This window comes from Pagrus pagrus, assembly GCF_965226575.1.
Source record: "Pagrus pagrus genome assembly, chromosome: 21".
Lineage (NCBI taxonomy): Eukaryota > Metazoa > Chordata > Actinopteri > Spariformes > Sparidae > Pagrus > Pagrus pagrus.
The window spans coordinates 5,693,022-5,718,125 of NC_140208.1; the positions used below are offsets into that span (position 1 = coordinate 5,693,022).

At 39.4% G+C, this 25,104-nt stretch overlaps 2 protein-coding genes across 5 annotated transcripts; one reads left to right on the forward strand and one right to left on the reverse strand.

Moving 5' to 3' along the window:
* Window positions 1-501: 501 nt before the first annotated feature.
* On the reverse strand, window positions 502-15,662 carry ttll6 (tubulin tyrosine ligase-like family, member 6). Of its 4 annotated transcripts, XM_084342411.1 has the most exons (18): window positions 15,163-15,371; window positions 14,715-14,856; window positions 12,736-12,902; window positions 9,584-9,733; window positions 9,301-9,338; window positions 8,576-8,694; window positions 8,003-8,133; window positions 7,761-7,917; window positions 7,539-7,682; window positions 7,154-7,239; window positions 6,837-7,062; window positions 6,565-6,743; window positions 6,239-6,427; window positions 4,303-4,465; window positions 3,692-3,955; window positions 3,525-3,584; window positions 2,333-2,450; window positions 502-1,450 (listed from the first exon to the last, which is right to left on the reverse strand). In XM_084342411.1, exons 4-18 carry the CDS (start codon window positions 9,730-9,732, stop codon window positions 1,191-1,193), a joined length of 2,283 nt encoding a protein of 760 aa, XP_084198537.1. In that variant the 5' UTR covers window position 9,733; window positions 12,736-12,902; window positions 14,715-14,856; window positions 15,163-15,371; the 3' UTR covers window positions 502-1,190. The 4 variants fall into 4 exon arrangements, with proteins under 4 accessions (XP_084198537.1, XP_084198535.1, XP_084198538.1 ...); XM_084342409.1 differs by lacking the exons at window positions 14,715-14,856; window positions 15,163-15,371 and adding an exon at window positions 15,484-15,662; XM_084342412.1 differs by lacking the exons at window positions 14,715-14,856; window positions 15,163-15,371 and adding an exon at window positions 15,484-15,661 and having other exon boundaries at window positions 2,333-2,447.
* Window positions 15,663-17,049: 1,387 nt separating this feature from the next.
* calcoco2 (calcium binding and coiled-coil domain 2) lies at window positions 17,050-25,102 on the forward strand. Its single transcript, XM_084342413.1, has 15 exons — window positions 17,050-17,158; window positions 17,635-17,812; window positions 17,904-18,006; window positions 18,891-19,051; window positions 19,271-19,396; window positions 19,509-19,634; window positions 20,334-20,432; window positions 20,508-20,617; window positions 20,726-20,795; window positions 21,740-21,907; window positions 21,992-22,180; window positions 23,020-23,136; window positions 23,219-23,405; window positions 23,842-23,867; window positions 24,254-25,102. The coding sequence occupies exons 2-15, from the start codon at window positions 17,642-17,644 to the stop codon at window positions 24,413-24,415; spliced, it is 1,815 nt and encodes a 604-aa protein (XP_084198539.1). The 5' UTR covers window positions 17,050-17,158; window positions 17,635-17,641; the 3' UTR covers window positions 24,416-25,102.
* The last annotated feature ends 2 nt before the right edge of the window (window positions 25,103-25,104 follow it).

Genomic DNA, 25,104 nt, shown 5'->3' on the forward strand with positions numbered 1-25,104 from the left:
TTTGTCCGTCAAATATCGAGTTTTTCTTATATTTATGTAAAAAAAATAAAGACTTTGGCGTGAGAGGCCTTACTTAAAAATATATTTAATACAATATCTATGTTTTAGAAGCTCTTGAGGCTTCATCAGGCTTTAAAATCTATTTTCTTTCTTATGCACGATACAAATTTTACCTAAAGGAATATTAATATACTTCTGCAAACCGTCAATTATTGCTTAATTTTCTGAGCTGTTAAAATCATCCAATTAAACATGCAGGCCTACATTTCCCACAGGCTCTTGTTTCGGAGGATTTCGTGTCAGATGGTTGTTATAGTTTGAAAGTTTTTTGTCTTCAGTCTGCGGCCAAAACAAAGAAACCGGATGCAGAGATGCTGTAAAACTTTGTGGCCTCTTTAACTCCGTAAGCTTCCAGATGAAACCAAACACAGGAGCGAACTTTTTTTTCCCACATCAATTATAAGTTAGCAGAAAACTGAATAAAATAAAAAACACAAAAAACACAAAAAAATATTTTAATGAAATAACTTATCGTAAAAAAGAAGAGCAGAAATTGAAATAAAAGAAAAACAAATAAAAAACAGGTCTAATTGTGCTAAAATCGTCCCAGAATGAAAGAACATCACATTTAAATAAAAAAAGATATTTTATTGACCATCAGTGCAAAAGAAAAAAAGTTTTTCAGTACTTAACTGCACAAATTTCCTTGAGAAAAGAAGCAGGATGCCTTTTTTATTTTCTAACATCCCTCAGTTTATAATCTGAATTAATACTTTAATATTCATGAGAATTACATTTAGTTTCATTGAGCCACTAAAGGCTCATTTCAACACCCAGCAATCAGTGAGTTCATCAGATCCTGACACATGTTTTCAGCAGATTTGTGACTCTACTGAGTGTTAAGTCCTCTGCTTTTATTTTGGCACTGTACGTGAGGTTTTGTGTGAGATAATTCCTCCTCTGAGCGAAACATTACACATCTGTGAGCACACACAGAAGGTAGACAAAGTTAATAAGCCATAAATGTTTCTGCAGTGCTGGAGGTTATATAGTGGCAAGCAGCATAAACTGCAGGTGTCAAGATATAAAATCTGTCTACGAACGTGAGACATTCATCACAGGCACAGTTTGATTCTGTATGTTCACAGTTTAAAGCCTCTCTACCTCCTCAGGTCCCGTTTGTCTACTCCTCACTGCCCTTTACCGTGCTGGGGGGCTCTGCGGGAGGAGTTGCGGACGATGTGAGAGAAGCCAGGCCGTCTGACCAGGGGGGCTCGAGTGGAGACGACGAGGAGGCTCTGCAGGCCGGTGGGGTCGTGGGACGTGTAGGCGGCGCAGCGCAGGCCTGCTTTAGGGACGTGGTTTATGACGGGGATGCTGGGACGGGACCGGGTGTCGGTGGTGTAGGAGCTGCTCCTGCTGTCCTGCCTGACAGCCAGAGAGCTGCCAGCTGATGAGGAAACGGAAAAGAAAATGTGTCATCGGGGAAAAATATAACTGGAGATAAAAGGAGAACGATCAGACAGTCGGGCTGTGAAGTGTATCCTGTTGTTTTTTTAATTATGAGTTTATGTGTCGGGGAAACTGGATGTGATTTTAAAATACCAAACAAAATTCACACAAAACAAGACAAACCAGTGCAATAATGATATATGTTTTAAATAAAAATTAAAAGTACCAACTGGCCTCATTATTAAAGTTTCATTATGTTAATCTTTGTATAATAGATGTGATGGACACAGTAAGGAATTATTTTAGTATTTTCCCACTCAAACGGTGAGCATTAATCATTATTTCCTCACATTTTTTTCCATTTGAAGCTGGTTTTTCACCACGAGCCACTTTGTCATCTTACATCTTAATTTATCTTTAGAATATAATCATATATGCTGCATTAAAAGTTTTTTTGTAATATATGTTTTGTACAAACAAAACATAAAACAAACAGGCACAACATTAACTAAATTCTGGTTATGCAAATAAAAAATATTAAAATGTTTTTTATTGGCTTGTTAATGCAAAAATAAAGACCACAACAACACCCATGAGATGTTAAGACAATAAAAACACTGATAAAATAATACCATTTTAAATAGTACAAGTTATTAAACATAATACAAAGATTATACATTAAATTGTCTTATGTTTGAGTGACTCTTGCAGGTAATTCCAAGTCAAAGTGGTCCAAAAATGGCTGCCAGAGCCTTTAAAAACCCCCGAGTGGACCCCCTTTTATCACATGACTTACCAGCACCTGTGTGATTGCTGTACTTTAAAAAGCTCAAGGAAATCAAGTAAATAGAAATCAGATGTTCTCAGATGGTGTGTTTACCTGGCAAGTGTACCCTCTGGGCGCTGATGGTCCTCCGTACATCTCCGGCTCGGGTGTGGCTCTCGGGCTCAGACTCATTCAGGCTCCTCTGGTCCATCATGGGCCTGAGCAGGCGCTGCTGAGTCAGGTGGGAGTGGATGTGATGGAACACAGCAACAATATAATGTCGATTTAATCCTCCTTCATGATGATTTCATTAGAGCTGCAAATTATCGATAATATTCACCGCCGTGCCCTTCACCTGGACAGCCTGAGCGTTGTATAATCACTGACAATGACCCAAAACATCAACTGATAACAAGTGTTTATCCTTCACTCATAATATTTGGCTGCTGTGTATCTGTTCCTGAAAACTCTGGACATTCATAACTTAAAATCAGCGTCTAAAATGAAATAATGGATGTGGATTTACATAAAAAGACTTCTAAATGCTACACATTCAGAGGTAAAACAGGCATTTCCGCAGAGTATAACCAACTGAACAACAGCATGCACTGCTCGGCCTCTTGGAGAATCTACAATTTTATCGAGAAAATATTTCTCTTATATATAATCCTGTGCAAACTTAGTTAATATTAGGTGTTAGAATAGCAGACGATAACGATTATGATTTGATTAATCATTTGAAAGAAAATTAATTAACCATTTTAATAACCAAATAATTGTTTCAGTAATCTTTCAAGCAAAAATGTCAATTTTTCTTTGATTTTAGCTTCTCAAATATGAGAATTTGCTGGTTTTCGCTGCCATTTACTGAAATAAAGTAAATTGAACGTCTTTTATTTGCATTAAACGAGCTAAATGAGGACATAACCAAGGGCTCAGAAAATTATGAATGGTATTTTTAAAACTACTTGTAAACATTTGATAGATTGAACGATAGCTTTAGAAAATAACCTGCAGATAAATCTAAATGAACATAATTGTTAGTTGCAGCACTGGTGTGAAACTGCAAAACAATTAGAAAAACAGTTTTTTCTTTCTTTTCAGTTTGGTAATTTCAAGGGAAAAAACATACGGTCCATTAAAGTCACTAAATAACTAAAGTAGTAACTAAATTGGTGATTTTTGTATGATATTTTAAGGGGAGGGGTGCCTTACATTGCTAATTTCTTTAAGTAAGAATATTTCTCAATAAAATATTGGATTATTTGGACAGGATTTGTGTTGTCCTGTGTCTCCTGTGATGTACCTGCCGGTACATCTGAGTGCTGGATGGCTGCTTCGTCCTCAACTGTGTCAAAGAGTCCAACTGAAAAAAAAAGAAAAAACACTCAGTGACTGGAGGCTGAAGAAGCACCATTATTTAAATTGAACAATAAACAAGAACACACTCTCGTATGTACAGTTAGCTCTTACCTTCGTCTGCTGCTGTCTCTGCTGAGCCTGTTTACTCTGCTGGTGGGCGTCCTGCTGGATTCCCCCTCCTCCAAGTTGGCTCTGCAGCAGCTGGTAGATCCCCAGGTCCCGCAGCAGTTTCTTCCTCTGGACGAGTGCATCAACCCGCTCCTGCTCCTCCATGTCTGCTTTCTTCTTCTCCTCCACCTCCTCCTTCTCCTCCTCCTGCTTCTCCTCTCGGACTTCTGCAGCCTCAGGTTCCACCGTCACACTGGACGGAGGCGGCTGCAGAGAAACATTTGATTCAATTTGTTTTTATTGCCTCACTGTATGTGTAGCCACCAGTCTGCATTTACAATATATCTGCAATTACTGTCACTGAATAACGTTGATAACACTGTTTGTTTTGCCTGTCTTGACAATAAAAGATATTTGAATTTGAAATGAGAGACACCCAATAAAAATGATCTGCAGGAATATTATTCTAGCTAATTTAAATGTGGCCATAGTACATTTACTTTGAGGGGTCAGCCAGAATATGAACCATCCATCACGGGACAGAAGCTGTTTGACGCCCTCTTGTGGCTTCATGCGGCCGCTGCACTTTTAATGACACCATAATACAGTCTCACCGGCTGCGGGTCACAGTCACAGTTTGAGTTGGGGGTTTGTGTCTGTGCTCGAGGTCGTGGTTTAACTCTCTCCCCCGCAGTCTCCCCCTGTAGGTCTCTCCTCCGGCCTCCCCTCTGCTCTCTCTCCTGCTCCTGCTTCAGCCTCAGCTCCTGCAGCTGTTGCCTGAACACATAAATAACTTTAGCATCCTCTCTCTGGTAATAATAATCATAAATTACGGATTAATTCAACATAATCAGAATGCTAATCTTTTTATTTATTACTGTGTTTCAATTATTGTTTCTAATCCTGAAGCTTAACCTGAAGATTAAAGAAATTAAAATGAAATTCTTCAATGATAAAAGCAAAAAGAAGAGCAAGTTGCCACCAAAGTACATTCAAAAATGTCAATTATTATTCAGTTTATCATCACCCCTCTGCCAGTCCAAGTTTTTTCCATCTAGCTGCATATGTGTTGCATTTGTCACTGGTAATTCAGGTTTAAATTATTTAAAAATCATTAAAATAAAATTAAAAAATTCCAAGGAGGATGATTATGCTCTCACAATTGAGTTTAGCACATTTTAAATCACACATAAATACTGCCAGCAATGTCCAAAGCACCCTAACAATGAATACTTTGATACCATTTGGTGAAAGACTATTAATCTGTACCTGTTTTAATTCAGTTATTTTTGTATCGTGTATCTTTTATTAACTGTACTTACATACTTGTTTTAATTAATGGTTTTATATTCATGTCTTTTATGTTATTTTAAACTGTTACTCAACATCATTGTAAATGAGGACCTGCTCTGAATGATCTTCAAGTTAAAATAAAGGTAATATATACTTCTGCCTTTATATTCCATCTTTTTAGCCATATTTGAATTCTGGTTTGATCCCTTTATCATAATAGTGACACTTCTGCTGTACTCCAGACATATTTTAAGATATATAAAAATACTCTGCGTGGAATAGTGATTAAATTAAACCATGTTTGATGAAATGTCTGATATGGTTTCCCCCTCACTGATGAATCCATAAATGAGTTTCATATCCAAAAGTTAAACCGCTGGGGCAAAAGAGGTCTCCTACTTCACAGTGAGGGCCATTCTCATTGTTTGTGCCCTGGACATTTCCAAGCCTCGGCATTCCTCTCTAGCAGATGAAATGTGAAAACCAACTCTACACAGTGAAGCTCAGACATCCAAGTTTTTTTTTTCTTTAAGTTTCATTTTTGTCAATTATGTTAGTATCACTACCCATTTTAAGACTTATGGTCAATGCAGAGATATTTTAGATAAAGTGCATTATTAACAAACAGTAGTTACGGGCAGTGATTGTCAGTAACATCACTGCCTTACCTCCTTTTATTGATTCATTCACAATTTCCAAATTTCCAGGAGCCAATGGTAACCAAAGGTGCAAAAAACAAAGATATGCAATTAATAAACATATAAAAACAGGGTATAATAATTACATTTATGTCACTATATATAAATAATTATAATGCAAGTTTTTGTCAACATTTTTAAAAAAAAATCCTTGATCATACATTTTAATGGGCTGAGTGTGCCATCACGACCACAAACACTTTTTTTTTGACTACTTTTTGTCAATTGATGTCCTGTTGATCAACTTGATTAATTGACTAATCATTTCACTAAGAGCAGGGTTGAATTAAATTACAACCACATCACTCTTGTCATGATGCATAACCCCATGCAGCAGGTGCAGGTGCAGTTTTTTGGGATATATTTCCTTTAAGCATCATATTGAGCAGATTAAATGCTCTCACTTTCCTGTGGTGAACCACCTCATCTACTTTTACTTCTCCACTGTTTCTGTGCGACAACCTCATGGACTCCATGCATAAAAAGATCAATGTGCATCACTAACAGCTTCTGCTCTTTACTGGACTGTATCGAGCATGTTGAAAGCTGCTGCGAGTACCTGGCACACTCCTCTCTGGCCTTGGATGCTGCCGTCTCCTGGAAGAGCGAGCTGCTGTGTTTAAAGTACTTGTCGTATTTCTCTCCTCCCTCTCTGGGATAGATCCTCTTGAAGCCTCCCAGGTGTTTGGCCTCGTACCTCTCCATCTGCTCCACCGTGGCTGCCTGGCACTGACGCAGCTCCTCTGACCTGATGATAAAACACACACGTACACACATGAGCACACACAGTAACAGTCACCTGCATATCTCTACAGGAGGCACACAGGAATGAGTGTTTGACCTTGGAAATAAAATAACACACCATTTGCATCTGACAGAACCTACCTGGCCTCTCTGGAGCTGTGCTGCTGCAGCCTTTCCTTCACCCTGCGTCTCTCCTCTTTGGTGATCTTGCGTCGGTCGCAGGCGCCCAAGTTGATGAGGACCAGGGTGTCGTACAGTAACGCGTCCTTCACCTCGCGGTCCAGCTGCGAGTCAGTGGTAAAACTGGGGGAGTGATTCACCTGGACACACACAAATACAACAAGACTCTTCTTGAAATCTGCATATTTATGGTTGATAAGCATCATTTTAAACAAAGGGGTCTGGTCTTTTACCTCCAGCACCCAGGGTCTGAGCCGGTGATCCAGCAGCACATCGAAGCCCAGGATCTCGAAGCAGGCGCTGCCGGTGATGTGGTTGGGGAAACACGTGTGGTAGTTATGTTTGAGGATGGGGTGAGCAGAGATCAGAGTCTTTATGATCACGTCCTCGATGTCGTTCCACATCTTGTCTGTGTTGCAACTGATGGACTCCAGGAGCTTGCTGAGGGTGGAAAGCTTTCTGAGGGACAAAAACCAACAAACACGCAATCAATATGCAGTATTTTAAGAGAATTAATTACATGGCAAAAACAAGGATTCTGTGTATTTACCGTTTGCTGCCCGTATCCTCATCACGGACAAAGTTCTCACTGTTCTTGTTGATGGAGTAGTTTGTGAGATGCATGCACACATCATCCTAACATGAGAAAAGCAAGAGAGATATATCACATACACGAAACAAATATACAGTAATACTGTTGTACATATACAAGTTCTGGGGCAGCCTGGCTAATGAGCTTAGCTTTTTCAATTGTTGTAAAAGCTACAGGTTGTTATTAGACCTGAAACATTAGTTGATTAATTGGCCAACAGAATATTAATCTTTGACAATTTATATAATAAATCAAACTACAGTCAAATTACAATTAAATTGCAACATTTGATTGATTTCAGCTTCTCTAATCTGATTATTTTGTGTATATCTGAGCCTCTTACCATATTGCTGTGTGTTGGCTCGTTGTACTTGGTGGTGCAGAAGCGAGCCAGTCCCTCCTTGAACATGAATATGCTGAACGGGTCACATGACGTCACCAGCACGTAGATACGCAGGTCAAACTTGAACCCGTCAAGTATGAAAGGCTGGAGAGGGAATGACAAACTTGTAAACTCTGTGTGTTTCTGTGTAGATGCTGTATGTGTTGGTTAATAAACCCTCACCTTGGAGATGTAAACCTGGCAGATCATATGTTCTCCAGGTTGAATTTCTCTACTTGATTTGGTGATGAAGATGCCCTTGCCTTGGCAGCCGGTGTCTGGCTTACAAATATATGTCTTGCTTTTTTTGGCCCTGGTGTAAGCTTGGAAGTCACTGTAACTGCAGAGTACAACCAACTGAGGAGTTAGTTTATTAAGACACACTGAGAAAAACTAAATTAAAAGAGGAAAAACTGCAAACTGACTCTGCGGGAAGGCACCACGTTCTGGGGAAGATGTTGTAGTCTTTGGGGAAAAGCTTGAGCATTCGGTTCATGTTTCTTGCAAGTGAATCTTTGCGGCAGATCTCATTCATCCCTGGGAAATGGTTTATTTTCTGCAAAGAAATAAAAGACACACACAATTGTATTTGCAGGGCAATTATTCGGTATGTGAGGACTGTCACCAAGGGTATTATATACAGTACTTTTATGTGTAAGTAATAAAGCAATCCACCTTACTCATTCAGAGAGGAATCGTTGGTGCTGAATAGCTCCTGCACTGAATTACCCAATTAGATTACAAATTGATTACCTGAGCTGAAAAACTGTTATGAGCCATGAACATTGTGCCACAATCACATAATCTCAATGGAAATCTAGAGTTTTTATTAGTTCATGGGAAGGCATATTGAGGATTAGAATCTAAATCAGAGCACAATGACTCGTCCCTCTGATTCATTTTTAGCTTCATTAACACGGCTGAATTCAGTGTAATTAGTCTTTTATGGAGTTGGCAGTAATGTGTATGTGTTGGTGCGAGCAAATTCAGTGAAATACCTGGTATCGTTTCATGTCCTTAACGCGGTCCAAAGACACAGAGCAGTCCATCCAAAACAGGGTCCAGTCTTCACCCTCCACCGCCTCTCTGAGGCCGTATCTGCGAGCAGCTCGCCGCACTGACGCAAACAAACAGCGAGGAGTATTTTTACTGTGGTGAGCCTGTGTTTACTACTGAAGTGCATGTGTTTGTTAAAACAACTATACAAGGACTGACTTAGGAACTACGGTCATATGACAATAAATAGTATGCAGTTAAAATACACAACATGGCCAAAAGTATGTGGACAATGACACATTACACCCACAATCCCACATGTGACTGTTCAGCATCTCATTACAAAGCTATTGGCAGTAATCTGCATGACAGCACTGATGCTGCTTTTTCCTTGTTTCCAACTTTATTGAGTGAAAGACACACGTATTTGTATTGGTCTTAGATGCTGGTGTTCTAGTACCATATCTAATGGCACTGAATGTCACATATTTCACCTGAAAATTGAACAAAGGAGACCCAACCATGAAAAACCGTCAAGTAGACAAGGTTGTCCATATAGTTTTGGCCATGTAGTATATATCTAGTGCTTTGTTGGACTCCAAGAATCCACTCTACACGACTAAAGTTTCTGTAAAGTACTAACAGCTGGAATGGTGCAGAGTATATATCTGCACTAAATAACAGAATAATAGACATTTATGGTTTATAATCTTTGGCCCAAACTTACCACTTTCATATTTGCAGTTGGTGAGGTTGATCCACAGTCATCTGGAAGAGAAGAGCGACAGAGAGAGGGACAGACATCTGCTTTGCTGCAAGGTCCTGCCTAGCTTATGCCTCATAACGCTCATCGTCCTTTCCCAGGTGATGAGGACAAGTGAGAAAGCAAAAACTTAAGAGCCTCCAGGACAAGTTACAAAATCATAACTGTCAGGGTGCTCAGAGGAAATATACCTGCAGTGGGAAATAACTGTAGAAGTACATATTGAGGAGGTCCAGCAGTAAAGTACCTCTTCTTGCCTTTTCTCCTCTTCTTGGTGGTGGGCAGCGGGGGGCGGGTGCAGGCTTCAGTTTGGCTTTCTCCCCCCTCTCCTTCTCCCTGCTGCCCATATTTATGTGCATCATCATTTCTGTCGGGGCTGTCCACAGGTAGACCCATCCTGCATGAGCAAAAACAACAACAAATGTGCTCATTCGACTGTGAGCATATGCAAAAAGCTCATGTGACAGTGCAGACAAAGAAACAAATGGTGCCATTCCATTTTTAACACACATTTCCTCATTGAGATGGTATGTTTTTAACGGGACGTGCTGTACAGCCTCACAATGAAATTCAATCAAACAGAACAAAGTACATGCTGTAAGTGCGCGCATGGAGTCATGTTTCCGTTTCCATTTCTCTCATCAGGTGAGTGCTCTGGCTGTCAGCACATTGTCACACACTGGCATTCAAGAGTTATTGTGGCAGGACGGATACAAATAGTGGGCAATGATTCAACAACAGCGAGAGGGAATTAACTGTAACACCAGCCAGAACTTAGACTGTAGTGCTTTTCATTACGTTCATAGAAAAGGGACACCAAACATAATATCAGCGAGGTAAACACTATACTAGAAATTACTTAAAATATATCTGTCTTCTCATTCTTTATATGAAGGTGTTAGAAGATGTCAGTCCAACACATGTCTTTGGTTATTTTATGACCTAGTGTCACTTTTAGCAATACCCGTACATCTTCCCTATTTCTGACACTCCCTACAATACATGAGTGTCCACTATCTACCATAGATGTATTATTTAGACCTGGATACAGTTGCGGCGCTTGCAAAGTGGCCACTCGCAGTATTGCAGCAAAATATTCCCCTTGCAGCCCATAAAGCATTTTCCCCATAGAGCACCATTATAAAAGAGACGTCTGTAAAACTGTAGACTTCACACCACAAACTGCAAACAAGCTCAATTATGTCTCTTTCTATTATGAATTATTGACAAGACACTGTACCATCAACATGATTTTGAAGCTGATATGTTAAGGTAAAGGAGTTACATAATGTTGCTGTACGGAGGAAGTAGGCTACATGTAATAGGAGTATGGTGGAGTCACAGAAACTCTGTGTTCGGAGTAATTTCTGAAGAGAGCACGCCGGGGGGGCCGAAGGGATGGGGGCTAGCTCACCTGTAGGCTGTCAAAAGCATGTGTGTTTCTAAGTGGCATTTTTTTTCCTGGTGATGGAAAAGTTGAACCAAATAACATGGCAAGCCACCAAATTGTTAATGTGATATTCACACTCCAGTAAAACTAACCTTTTGTTGATGCTAGAGGAAAAGTCAGGGATCATCAAAGTCATTAGGATTCATCCTCTGGGGACACTGAATGCCTGTTTAAAAATGTGATGTCAATCCATTTAATAGTTGCTGAAATGTTTAAATCTGGACTAAAGTGGTAGACCAACTGACTGACATTACGATGCACAGAGCCATGCTGTTACCAAAGCTCAAATCTAAAGTTTCCATGAATAAACTTGAGCGAGTTCAATTCCACTTATGTGTTCTTCTTTTGTTAATGTCCGTCTGCACTCTGACCCCAGCACAGCAGCCAGCACTCATCACAGCAGCCAGCACTCGTCACAGCAGCGTCTCAGCTGTTCGTCTCTGCCTCCTATCTGGTGTCTTGTAGGGTGAAGGAGAGTTCAAGTTAATTCCTGGTAATGATGGCGACAGAATACTAGGGGGTGGTGGTGGCAGTAAGAAGGGACATCCCAGGTACACTGCGGGAGGTTACGGTGCTAGGTAACAGTATTCTGATCCAGTGATCTGGATAATCCTGGCCTTGAACTGTGAGCTTTACATCGGGCTGAGACGCCCCACTGACCTCAGCCCAGATACAGTTACGGCCCTGCAAAGGATTTCTCCAAGGTTCTCCCTCAGCGTGCAACAACAACAGGTTCGTGAATAACACCTTCGAATTATCTGTCCTCAGCAAACAATGACTGGATCCAGTATGAATGACTTTGTTAACTGCTCACCGTCATTACATGACATTCAAGATTCCGGTTACACCTTCACACGCCATGCTGGCAAACATTATTGTCTACCGTCATTTAAAAAAAAAACTACGGAGCTAAACACTGAAACAGTTTGTTTGTGATACACTTACAATTTTAGACATCTAAATCTTGTTCATATGGAAGTTGAATATTTGAAGTTGGTTTGTGTAAAAGTGTTTTCTTTATTATTGTTACGTAATGGAAGAAAAGACAAACCTTTGAATTATGTAATTATGTTATGTAACATGTAAACACTCAAAATTAAGGCTGCAACACACAATTATCTTTACTATCAAGTCATTATAAAAAGAAATGTAATTCAATTCTCAATTGTTTAGTGTAACAAATTTTAGTTGATAACATTTAAATATTAACCAAAATTATCAACAGAATGTGAAGTATAATGTTGAAGAGAGGTTAGCATGCAAACCAGCTAGCCCCGGCCCTATTTGGGTATGAACTGGTAAGTACTAACAAATTGCAGCTTTAAAGTGAAGGTAAATAGTGCTCATTACAGGTTACTAAAGGCCAAAGTCATGTCTTAAAATTGCTAATTTTGTCTAACAACAGTCCAAAAACCCAACAGTATCTAATCTGCAATTATATTTTGTATATAAATTAGATAATTAGAAAGATAATTACTGTAGGTAGTAGATCAATTACTTAAATTATTAACAAATTACCATCAGCTAATTTTCTGTTGATGAATTGAATTATTCTGTACTGTACTGCATCAAGGTGCGTATATGCTGCTCTTCATATCATCAGGTCCATTTATCAGCAATAGTTTACACTGAATTTTCCAATATGGGGCTAATATTAATTGTGCATCACTAGTTAAACTAATGCAGTCTAATGCAACTCTGAAAAAAAATCCTGCCTCCATTAAATTTTAATAATCACTCTTGGTTGAAAGTGTTTGATTAGTTTGTAGTGCAGCTGAATTGAATCTAACATTTAGTCTGCCCTCATTAATATAAAAAATATTATGAACACCTCAGTTGTGCTGTTCTATCAGACTGTATTAAGTTTTAGCTATTTCTACCTTTCTCAAAGCAGCCTTGTTAACCCCCCTTGTGTCACAGCCTTCAACTAAAAAATGGTTCTTACTCACCTAAGCCTACATTTGTGAGGACAGTGGTGTTGGAAGATGCCTCCGCCCGTCTGCCTCCACACGTTTTTGACACACAAATCTTTGTCTCAGGAGCCCTTTAAGACGCTGCCACACTCCTCAGCAGACAAACCAATGAGCCCCATCTCGACCTTGTGCACCGTCTGCCTCTGGGGAAAAAAAACAGTAGATTTGTATCATCACAAGGATGGCTCAGTTCAGATTGACTTACACACTCAAGCAACAGGCCCAGCGGTGGATCTGGTGACCAATTAGAAGCTGTGGGGACAAACACCTGATCCCTGTTGACATGATGGAGAGAAAATGAGCAGGAGACCTCAGCAGGGAGCGAGTAGAGAGGGATAATCCCTGATATTTGTTCACTGAAATAGGAGAAGTGTTTGTCAACGCGTCGAGTTGTTAAATTTAAATCTGTGCTGAAAAGCGGCCGCAGCACTGTGTGGTGTAAGTGAACAGGCAGGACATCTGTCGTCTTCGCCAAGTTGAAATGGAGTAACTTCAGTTGAAGCTTAGTCTTCCATTGCAGACACTAAAACTGGTGCACAGGCACAAGAGGAGACCTGCGAGACAACCACCAGGTTATCAATCAAATAAACAAGACTGGATGGTGATGATGAGGTGGAAAAATAACACCAAATGACCAGAACTGGTACTGGATTTTTTTGGTGCCAGTTCTGATACTGATATTAGGGAGTTAAAAAAAAATCTGCTATAGATATATCTGCTGACATTCTTATATACATCGAATATATAAATAGTTACAGATATTGTTTTGGTCTCAAATGTGGCTATAAAACATTTGAGACACGTACATGATGAATGCAGAATAACAATACATTTTATTGTCCAAAATGACATCAGTGCACTAAAACTGTACATTTGGGAGAGAATTTCATAATCATAAATGATTGTTTGGCTAAAAATATTCATATTTGCACATATCGGACAACATGTACGTATGCCGATACCTAGGAATGACCAACCTTGGCATGGCTACAATAGTGTTGAAATTAGTTCTTGATTAATGACTCAATCAACATTAATAAATCATTGGTTGACACTCTACACCCCTCCACACTTATCTACCTTTTGTCATTCTTGAGATGCTTTAAAGATCACCTGCTAAGCTTCCAGCACTGATGTCAGCTGACTGAATTTACAAGTCATGACAGCACGTGCATTTGCAAGTATTTATGCAAACCTCTATGTGCGTGTGAGAGAATTACATGGGCAACATGAGCTCTCACACAATTACAGAGCCGGGCAATTATAATTTAATGGGACAATGTGTTTTAATGGAGATGTTAAATGCCGATAGGAGATTGTGCTCTTCTCTCTTTTGTATGAAAAATGGCAATGCCCCCGGTGTTGTGTTGCCTGCTTTTGTCTGTAAATAGGTTGGCTGTAAATTGTTAATTGTAATTGGTGGTTTGTTCTCAAATTCCACTCTACATGAACAGCAATTGCCATTTTTTTAAATAAAGGTTTGTGTAACATTTTCTTCTATTTCGTTGTGCCACTGGAAACAAACATGCTAAAAACTGCTCAGGCCACATTAATAACATTCATTTCATGACCAGGTAAAGACCTTCAGTCTTTAGTAATGTATTTTTCTGACCAGAATGTGGACTACACAGACAAATATTTAAAAACAAACAGTACACTGCACTGTACAGTTATGAAATTCTGTTCATATTCAGTGTAACTCGTTAATGAGCTATAAGGTGAAGCTACAGAAATATGAAAAATGTATAAGGGACTGCCAGCTGGCCATATACACCCTATGGCCCACTGCCAAACTAACTGATATTTAAAGGAGTGTCCCCTGAATGAAATGTACTACAGAGAAAGCTGGACATAATCTCACTGCAGTAAACTGTGATTTGATACAGTTGCAACAGATGAACTAGATAAACATGAGCTTTACTCAAAACATAATTATAATATATAACAATGTATACCTCTAAAAATGTGGCTTCTGTAGCTGGTTAAGGTAGCTGCAGGTGTTGCCCTGAAATCTGTGACCCCTCAGATTACAGACAGTAATCTATACAGCACTGGCCACCATGTTACTCTCATAGTAACCAAAAACTGTCATCATACCTGTAGGTCATAGAAAGGGTCACATTTGCACTGTTATATTAAACTAAACAGGATATTTCTTCAAATTTGCTCCACCTTGACAAACTGCAATAGTAAAATGCATGAATGCACACATTACAACATCAAAACTAATAAACAACTAAATGTGATACATAATATGATACTCACAGGGGCCATGATATGCATTATGAGTACTTTTACTTTGAATAATTCAAGCACATTTAGTACTTTTACTTGATCCAGTACTTGTAATAGAGTATGTTTTCCATTGTGTTGATGCTATTTTCAAAAGCTCTGAATACTTACAGTTTATCTTCGTTTTCTTGTCTGATATTCAGCCAAAACCTCACTGAATTTTATTGTCACAATTCAACATATAATACCTTTTGAAAAGCGACACAATCTGAACGTTTTAGTAAGTTAGTATGGTTAATTTTAACGCTAAACTAAGCTAAACCTGGCGGCTAACAGCACAACATATAGCTAGCTAGTTATATATGCTGTGCTGTGTTGCTATAGTAACGGAATGCTGCCTTCTCCCTAGTGATTTCACGCTAACTGCCACTAGCAACAAGACTTTGACATTCAACTTTCACACGACTTGAAACGACGTAAACCTGATATTACCGTTGGACAAAGGCGCCTCCTCTTATTCCTGAACAGTTAACACGGACCGAGCAGCTTTATGTGATGGTGTCGATGTGACCGAGGCTCGGCTGGACGCACGGAGGAGCCGCGACCTACACATGTAAACATGAATGAACTCCAGTCACACACATGCGGTCCCTTCAGATGGAACGTCCTCGTCCAGCCTTTAGCCAATCACATGCATGGAGGGTAATAATTCTCGCCTCTGATTGGTTGTTGGCTCACCGATGAGAAAAGATGCAGCTAGTGGATGATCCACAGGTGCACTCTGCAGTCTGGGCGGTTCCTGGAGGATTAATCCATTATGAGCAGGTAATTCCTATAAAATTAAAATGTTGCCACCTTGAAAAGTAAATTCTGATCAGGCCTGCCCTGAAACAATGTTAATGATATATAAAATACTTCAGTCGCACGTCAAAATAAAAGTATTTTAGGTGTTATGAGTCATAGCTTGGAATCCAAGATACATAATTCAATCACTATTTTACTAGATTTATTTATTTTCTCAACGTAAATATAACTTTTCAATATTTTAATGTGCTCGGGAATATTATATTAAACATACTGTGGAGTGTTACAAAGCAGGTTCACAGAACAGCATCAGTCTCACGACGTTAAAGAGTTTGGCTCCCTCTTGTGTTTTTATCTCACACTGCAGAAGAGAAGCAAGAGCGAGTTATTAAAATTGGACTTCAATTCCCACAATTCAGCCCACGCGTCTGACCTCAACGCAACTATTGATGCCTTCAATAACAATCGGAAACAAGGGAGCAATGTGTTTGACGTGAGCGCCTGCGATATTTTTTGCCATTTTTACCATCATTTTAGGCGAGCTTCTTTTACAATTAATACAAATATTACTTTTTAATGTACTTGAAAATGTCAGAAAACACAAACATACGTAGAAAAGATAAAATATGTGTAAAATAATAATTTTTTTTTTAATTTTTATTTATTTATTTATTTATTTTTTACAATTTTTAGACAATGTAGAACATAAAAGCTGGTGAGGTTTGATGATTAATAAATAAAATAAATAATTTGAAGGTCTTTGGTCACAATTTACTGCTCAATCTACCCTCATGCAAGTGATTAAAAAACAGTAGTAGAAAAAAGTTTCATATAAAAAACTGCCATAAAATACTATGTATTAATATTATTTTCAACTTTCACTGGGTTACTAATTTTTCAACTAACATCAATCCTCATAATAACCAATTATTAATTAATGTTCAGAATATTAATGGTACATGATATGTACAACTGAGTTAGCTGTGTGTCTCTAATATATCCGGTGTATTATAAACATGTTAATTGAGCAGAGGTTGAAATTAAAGTTAAAAAAAATTAAAAAGCACCTTTGCCAAAATGTATGTGATATGCATTTATACAGCCAAAATGATCTAAAATTAAAGTAAAAAAAAAAAAAATCAAAGGTATCAATAGTTGCATGAGGGTTAAGAAATCAAATAACTGTTCAGGTAAACAAAAAGCAAAAACAAACAAACAAAAAAATCAAGGCAACTATTTCAGATATTTTCCCGAAGATTCGAGTGGTATAAATGTCCGAGGAGCGCCTGAACGCAGCACTGCGCCTGGACTCCGACGAGCAGACGGCTGGTGTGTCGATGCTGTGACAAGTGACGGCGATCATGTGAGTTTATTGTTGTTATCCGAACATTTTATATAAATGTCGTGTTTGTTGGAACAGCCTGTGTTTAAAGAACAGTGTCGTGTGTGAGAGTAATCATTAGATAATCTTTCGGGTGCGGTCACTTTTCAATCACTTTCGGTTTCCTTTATTTTTAATGTTATTCTCCAAGTTTAAAGTTACTATGACAGATTAAATCAATGCTCCAGAGGAAGGGAATTGTCAGAAAATGAAGTGTCAGCTTTTTTTTTAGCTGTTGGGAAGTGTTTTGAAGTCAATACGGAGTGCGTAATGAGTTTGGAAACAAAGATTGTACGTGCGCAAAAGCAAAAAAAAACAGCAACAACAGGAAGAGGGACGCTTATAAAGACACCGGTGTAGCTCTCTGTAATATCACAGGCCATCTTGTGGCACCTGCTGTCATCAGTCAGACTCATGACATGTTGTTTCATCATCAGTCTTTATTTGTTTACTGGCAGACTCAGCATGGAGAGCTCCACAGAGGCAGCACCAACAGGCTCCCCAACACCCACCTTCTCCCAGGTGGTGTTCATCGACATCCCCCACTCTTACCCACCTTCAACTCACGTCACCTGCTGCTACACCCTCAATGCTGCCTTCCAGCCCAACCCCAGAGACTGGGTGGGGATATTTAAGGTGAGGGAATGATAACAAACCTGCTGTTATTTCTGTGAGGTGGATTAAAGAGGCTCACTGTGAGTTTTGACTGATTTTTTTTATTGCACAGGTCGGATGGAGCACAACAAAGGATTATCATACCTTTGTGTGGGTGGAGCCATGCCTGGATGTGGTGGGGCAGCAGTCGATGACGAGACAGGCTGTGTTTAAGGGTGAGAAGTAGTTTCGCTTTTAAAGCAGGCTGATGATGTTGGGTTATGTTTTGATGTACACAGCCAGTCAGAAATGTCGAATGTGTCAACATTTAAATCTTTTTCCATGAGCTGCTATCACATGAGTCTGATCCTCCGGCTTTGCATCATTGTCACAGACACACAGTCAAATCCTCCATGCAAACTAGGCAGTCAGATTTTGTTCTGGCTCACAGTCCTTTCCACTGTATAGTTAATAGCTGTTACTAATATAGTAATATACCATACCTAATCCAAGTAATATGCTGTACCTAATCCAAGTAATATACTGTACCTAAATCAAAGTATTATACTTTTCTTAATTCAAGTAATATACTGACCTTAATCCACAGAATCCACCACCTAAATGAAAATAATATACTGCATTTAAACGAGGTAACAAACTGTACCCACTGAGAGTAATATACATTACTTATTGAAAGCAATATACTCTTACCAAAGAAAGTAATATACTGTGTAACTAAGTAAAGAAATATACTGTTGCTAATGTAAATGAAGAACTGTGTGCTTGTGACTCCTCATCACAGATCGTGTCCCTGTGGACTTTAACTTTCAGTTTTACAGCAGAACATTAACAGTGAGGGTGGGGTTGGTTTAAGTGACAATCTATAATCTATAATCCTTCGGTTATTACATAAGCAATAAATGCCAAATCTTGTCTGATTTCTTCTCCTCAGAAGTGAGGGTTTGCTGCTTTTTACTGCCTTGTATTGTTAATTGAGTATCTTTTTGATTTTGGACTGTTGGTCAAACAATAACAAGCACTTAGAAGACGTTATGATGTGCACTGTGCTCTGACTTCAGATTTTGCTCTCTAGCAGTCCGCTCTGCTCTTGTCCCATTAGATTACTACCTGCCGAAGGATGAGATCGAGTTCTACCAGTTCTGCTACATCGACAGCACCGGACAGGTGCGAGGAGCCAGCACTCCTTTCTGTTTCAGAAACCCAGCGGAGCAAAGCATGGAGAGCAGCCAGGACGAGGAACTCCTGGTCATCACAACACAGGTATCAAACGCTAATGACACATTTGGAGCAAAAGCCAGCGACTGTATATTTATCAGACATTAAACGACTGTTCAAATCAAGTACTTTTGAACTTGCAGACAGGGTATTGACTGATGATAAGAGCTCTGTGTGAGAGGCAGAACTGTTTATATCTAATGAAAACAGAGGGCAAAAGTAAATAAAGCTTTATATTGACTCAATGTGTTTCTTTGAACCCAGGAGCAGCTCGAACAGAGCGGCCGCGTGAAGGCTGAGCTGCAGAAAGAGCTGGATCAGAAAATGGATGAAAACGAAACCTTGAAGAGAGCTCTAGAGAAGGAACAGCAAGACGCCGCCGGCTTGAAGGTCTGCTTATCTCATTTATCTCAACGTCTCAGTGATAAACAACACGTTTGCTTATCGTGCAACAGAGGAAGTCGAACTTTGAGATTAGACACAGTGTGGTTTATTTCTACAGGGGCAGATTGAGGAGAATGAGAAAGAGAAGAGTGAACTGGTCAAAGAACGCGATCACATCAAGCAAGAAAATGAAAACTTGAAAGGCACCTTACAGAACCAGCTGAAAGAAACGGACCACCTCAAGGTTTGTTGTCGGTTTACGTAGGGCTGTGCGCACGAACAAAATCTAATATCCCGATATGTCATTTTAAATCCAAATAACAAAACATGTCAACATATAGAACATTTTCTGTAAATCCAATAAATTAATTGTTCAAATGACCACATGGAAAGACCTAGTTCTCATTACATATTTAGCTATTTACTCGAGGTAGTCATATTTGATTATTTTTCGTATTTGATTTAAAACCTTTAAAATATTAAAGCAGCTATCAGGAACTGTCTTTTTTATTTTATTATTATTATATATCATTTAATCTACTGAAATGTTTTTTTATTGCCGACTATTTTAATAATCGACTGATCATTTCAGTCATTTTTCAAGCAATAATGTCAAACATTTGCTGGTTCCAGCTTCTTAAATGTGAAGATTTGCTACTTTTCTTTATCATTTCTGACAGGTTTTGGGAGATTTTGATGAGCCGTTTTTAGCATTTCATAGACTGAACAATTAATCGTGGAAATAATCTGCAGATTAATTGATCATTCAAATATCTTTTTAGTTGTAGCCCTGTTTGCGACACAATTGAACAAACAAAAGAGCTTAATATGAAATGACGCATGATATAATTGTTATATCGCACAGCCCTTCATGTTGATGTGTTAAATCTAAACACAGTGCTCCAGTATAAGTGTGAAAACCTAAACTTGGTTCCCACTTTAGGAGATGTTGACCCAGATGACGAAACAGATGGAGGAACGTAACGCTGCTGAGCAGAAAAGTGCAAGCCTGAGTTTAGACGGAGCATCAAGACAAAACGAGGTAAGATCATTTCATCTCGCTGTTAAAAGCTCAGACAAAATCCTGTATGAAGCCTTAAATGTGTTTTTGTTTCAGGCCCAAGCTGAGGAGAAATACGACCGAGCTGTGGCAAAGATCAACCAGCTGAAAGAGGAGCGCGACAAGCTGAGAAGGAAGATTGATGCTCAGGGTGATGAGATGGCCACGTGAGTCAAGTCTGCACATTTCTGTCTATTTTCATAATTCAAGGAAACTTTTAGAAAGTGTTGATTTAATCTTTTTGGCCACTAACAACTTTATTTTTTGTGTTTTAGGCTCAATTCCAAAATCAGAGAACAAGACAGGGAACTGTTCAAAATGAAAAACAGCATCCAGCTCCTGCAGGTAGATCTACTTTGCAGTGTGAAGCTTGAAAGTTATTGACAAGAAACCCAATGCAGGATGTGTGTGAATGTGACTGGCACAAGATAAAGTTATGCATAATTAAGGACATGGGAAAGGGAAAGGCAGGAGGTTGTATGTATTGAGTTGAAATAAACTACAGAGGACATCAGATAGTTTTCATTTTATGAATTTGTTTTTATTGAAGCAAAATAGACATTTTTACGTAAACAAATACACATGAAAAAGACAGAGAGACAGTGTATGGTAGAAATTTCTCCCTCGTCAACTGAAAAATAAGACTAAAATACAACGAAGAAAGGTCCCAATGTACATTAATAAAGTATATATTACAACATTAAGTAGAGACTGAGAACACGATGGGAGCCACCAGCTGTTCTCGACCTTGTGTGACAACATAACCTCAACTCAAAAGGTCCACTGAGCTTTTTACAAGTTCTCAACCACATCGGGGACTTCATGAAGCGAATGGAGCTGGCTTAGGTGTCCTCATGTGAACTAATAAAGAGTGGTTACATACTGAGGGGGTTTCCTCTCGGCTGAAAGATGGTCTTCGGCATCAGTTGACACCTGAGCCGGCGGCATTCGCTGATGAGGACTGTCACGTGTGATTTAAAGCTCTTAGAAAGCAGGTGAGCGGAAATTTGAGTTGAGATTATTTTGTCCCATGTTCGACATGTCACCCAATACAACAGTGTGGCTCGCTGATGGGTTTTTAATAGTTTTTGGACAACAACTGAGCTCTATGGCGCATAATTGTTCGTAGAATTAAGGTTAGATCTGCTCAAAAACTAAATCCAATCCATTATAGACACTTAACACTGTGACTGTTGCACTGGCTGGATGTGAGAAGTCATCGAGGTCAGGATGTGAAAAATTGGTTTGCTTTGGTCCTGTACTTGAATCTTTGCTTTACCTTTTTTCAGGTTGACCTTCAGAGCAGTGAGAAAGACAAGGAGAGGCTCTTTACAGATCTGCAGAGGCTGCAGAGCCTCGCACAGGACATGGACAACATGAAGAGAGAGAACCAGGATTTATGTCGGAGGCTGTCGCAGCAAGACACGGTGCAGACCTGTCAAGATGATGATCTGAGGGTGAGAATGAATAACAAGACGAGGCTGAAATTTTTTTAGACTTTTCTTTATCCTAAATGCAAAATGTTACGTCCTCTTCTTCAGGGGCAGTGTCAGACTCTTGCCCGCCAGCTACAGGACGCTCGGGAGGAGTTGGCTACTGAGAGGGAGGAGTCCAGAAACATCAGGAGACGAGGTGATTTTCTGGACAAAGAGCTGCAGGACATCAGGGAGCAGCTGAAGAAACAGGTCTTAGCGCATGAGGAGGCCCAACAGATGAATAGTAAAAAAGAGGTAAAGTCAGAATCTAGAAGTTAAATTTACTATGTGGCCAAAAGTATGTGGACAGGTTTGGTCTGAGGCCATTTTTGTTGTGTTGAGCGTTGTCCTTTTAGGGTCTCTTCATGCTACAGCACAGACTGATACTTTATTTTAGACAATAATGTGTTTGTGGAAAGTCCTCTCCTGTTTCAACATGACAGGACTCTTGTGCACAACAAGTCAGTGTTTTACAAGAGGGAGAAAACAGGAAAGAGAGAGAGAATATGAGAAATGACGACATGTAAAACTGAGCTGATTAATGGTTGTATTAAAAAAAAGCCAAAGAAAACAAATAGCAGATCCTTTTAAAGATTTGGCTTCCCTGAGATGTGGAGGGAGGCTGTCCAAGAGCTGTGCACAAAGCCAGCTCTGACCTTAACTGGAAATTATCCCCCTGCATCAGTGTTGGACCTCACTGATGCTCTTCTGGCTGAATGGGAGCAAACAGGTCCTAAAATTTGGTAGCAAACCCTGACACCAGACTAGTGGACGCTGTTAGAGCAACAGATTAAAGTTGAATTCCTGTATTTAGAAACGTGGACCGTGTGTTTACATATTTTGATGTGTAAATGACCTAAAGGTACAGAAAGTCTTTGGAAATGGCAGTCAAGACACGGACTGCGATAGCTGCAACGTAATTTTTGTGGGCAGCATCGTAAGTCCAGGTTGAAAAATATTGGAATCCCACCTCGATGTTCAACAGTCACATAAAATGTTCAGATGTCCATATACTTTTGGCCATATAGTGTTCAAGTCAGTTTTGCTTTCAGTGTGTGTTGAAAACTGTCTTATTTCTCATTGTTATTTTTCAGTTTATGCTCAGAGACGCACATGAATCGATCGCAGACAAATGTGGCATCATAGAAGATAACGAACGCATGATGAAGCTTTTGAGTGAGGAGAAAGAAGAGCTCACCAGAGAAAACCAGGTACGTTGAGACACTCTCCGGATCATAAAGGGTCCTTTTGTGTTGTAGACACTCGTTTGATCACCTGCTTTTCTACCTGCAGAATCTCCACAATGATATCGCGGAGCTGCGCAGAGCTTATGCCGAGCTCCACGCGGCCCCCCCTGCTGACACAACATACTGTCACGCGCAGCCTGGCACCACCTCACCAGCTGCAAATACCTCTTTCACCCCTGAATGGCAACAACCGGAGGCACCTGAGCAGGCTGATGACCTGTATGAGAACATAGGTGAGTAACAGGCTCTCTTTAATCTCATTCTACTTCACCTCCAGCTGTTCTTGTTCTCGATGATTAACATGCTTTACATTTTAATTGCCTTATTCATTTATCAGCTTTTATTTGACTGACTTGGCTTTTTATTATTTTTACTTTTTATATTTGTGTTTCTTAGTGTCTAGGATCTTTTGCCTATGTTTGTCTGTGTTATGTTCTATATGTTAAAAGAATCTAGTTACTTAACTGAGGTTTTGAGATATCTGAGGATGGATTTTTTATTGTGGTGCTCAAATGAATTTAAAATGATAATGACATTGTGGTTTTTCAGACACTATGTCCTGGTTTCTTGAGATAATCTCTAGACAATAGCAATGACAGACAAGACTAGACATTAGGGCTGATAAATAAAAATTGTTTTAATGATCTGGTGTTTCCTCTTTTCTTGCAGAGGGTGTTGAGGAACCAGAAGAAGAGGTGAGTCCGATAGTTTCTCAAGAGTGATTAGTACAGTATCAGTAGAGCGAGGAGGTCATAACCTCACCTGTCCCATCACTAATACGATTCCTGTCCAAGTGGCGAACTCTGGCACTGTAAAGTGAAGCCACGCAGAAAAAATAAAAACTGTAGCTCCAAAAACAAGCCAATCCCCACAAGACTTCATATTATAATGCCCAACTTTACAGCAGATAAAAACCTACTTTCTCCCTCCCTCACGAGGCATCCAGATATTCACACACGCGCCTGACAGTGACTCGTCTGTTTACAGTTTATTTTTGCAGCGGACTTCAAAACATAATCTGCTCCCTATTTTGTTACCATTCCTCATGTGCTGCTGCTGCCTCTATTTCTGTTCCCGGCAGGCGTTGGTGTGTCGTCACTGCCAGGAGAGTTTCCCTCTCATAACTCGCCAGGAGCTGGAGCAGCACGAGCAGAGTCACCGAGTCTGTCCGTTCTGCACGATGATCTGTGACAACATGGAGCAGTCCGTGTTCGAAGATCACGTCTATGGCCATGAGCTGTGAGAACGGGCACCGGGCCAAAACCTCTCGCTGGGGATCATTTATATGACTGGAGAAAAAATGTCTTACAAGTTTGGTGTGTGAAGGATCAGACTGATGTTTTTGCATTATTGTACTAATTAACTGCAAATTATATAGTCTTTATTGTTTTTCCCAACCTCTTACTCAGCTATTAGTGCGTATCCTGAGTTCAGGATGCAGTATGAATCAGCTAGCAGAGACTTGAAACCTGCCTGAGTCACATAATCCATCACAGTGAACATCATGTCCTCTTTTATTTTGGTCAGATGTTATAAATAAAATAACACCCTTTGGTATTATTTTGGAAAATAAACAGCACTATGGTATTTGTGATTAGTAGTAAATAGGCTAAAATATGTTTGGAATGGTCCTTTAAGTGGATGAAATGTTAATTGAAAATGAAGCTTTGCACATTTAAAACTTAATATATTAACCACAACGCTTCATTTACAGTACAGTTTAGCTTTGAACCTACAGTATCCTCTCTCAGAGGAAATATTGATCCATTATAACCAGATCATAGTGTTTATTTCACTTGATTTTAAAATGTATATGACAGAACGAGTTGTTGATATGCAGTTAAGGTATGTAACAGCCGATTTATAAGAATGGATGAATGTAATTGCATTTAAATATTACTGGTGGCACAATAAAAATGCAGATGCTGAAGA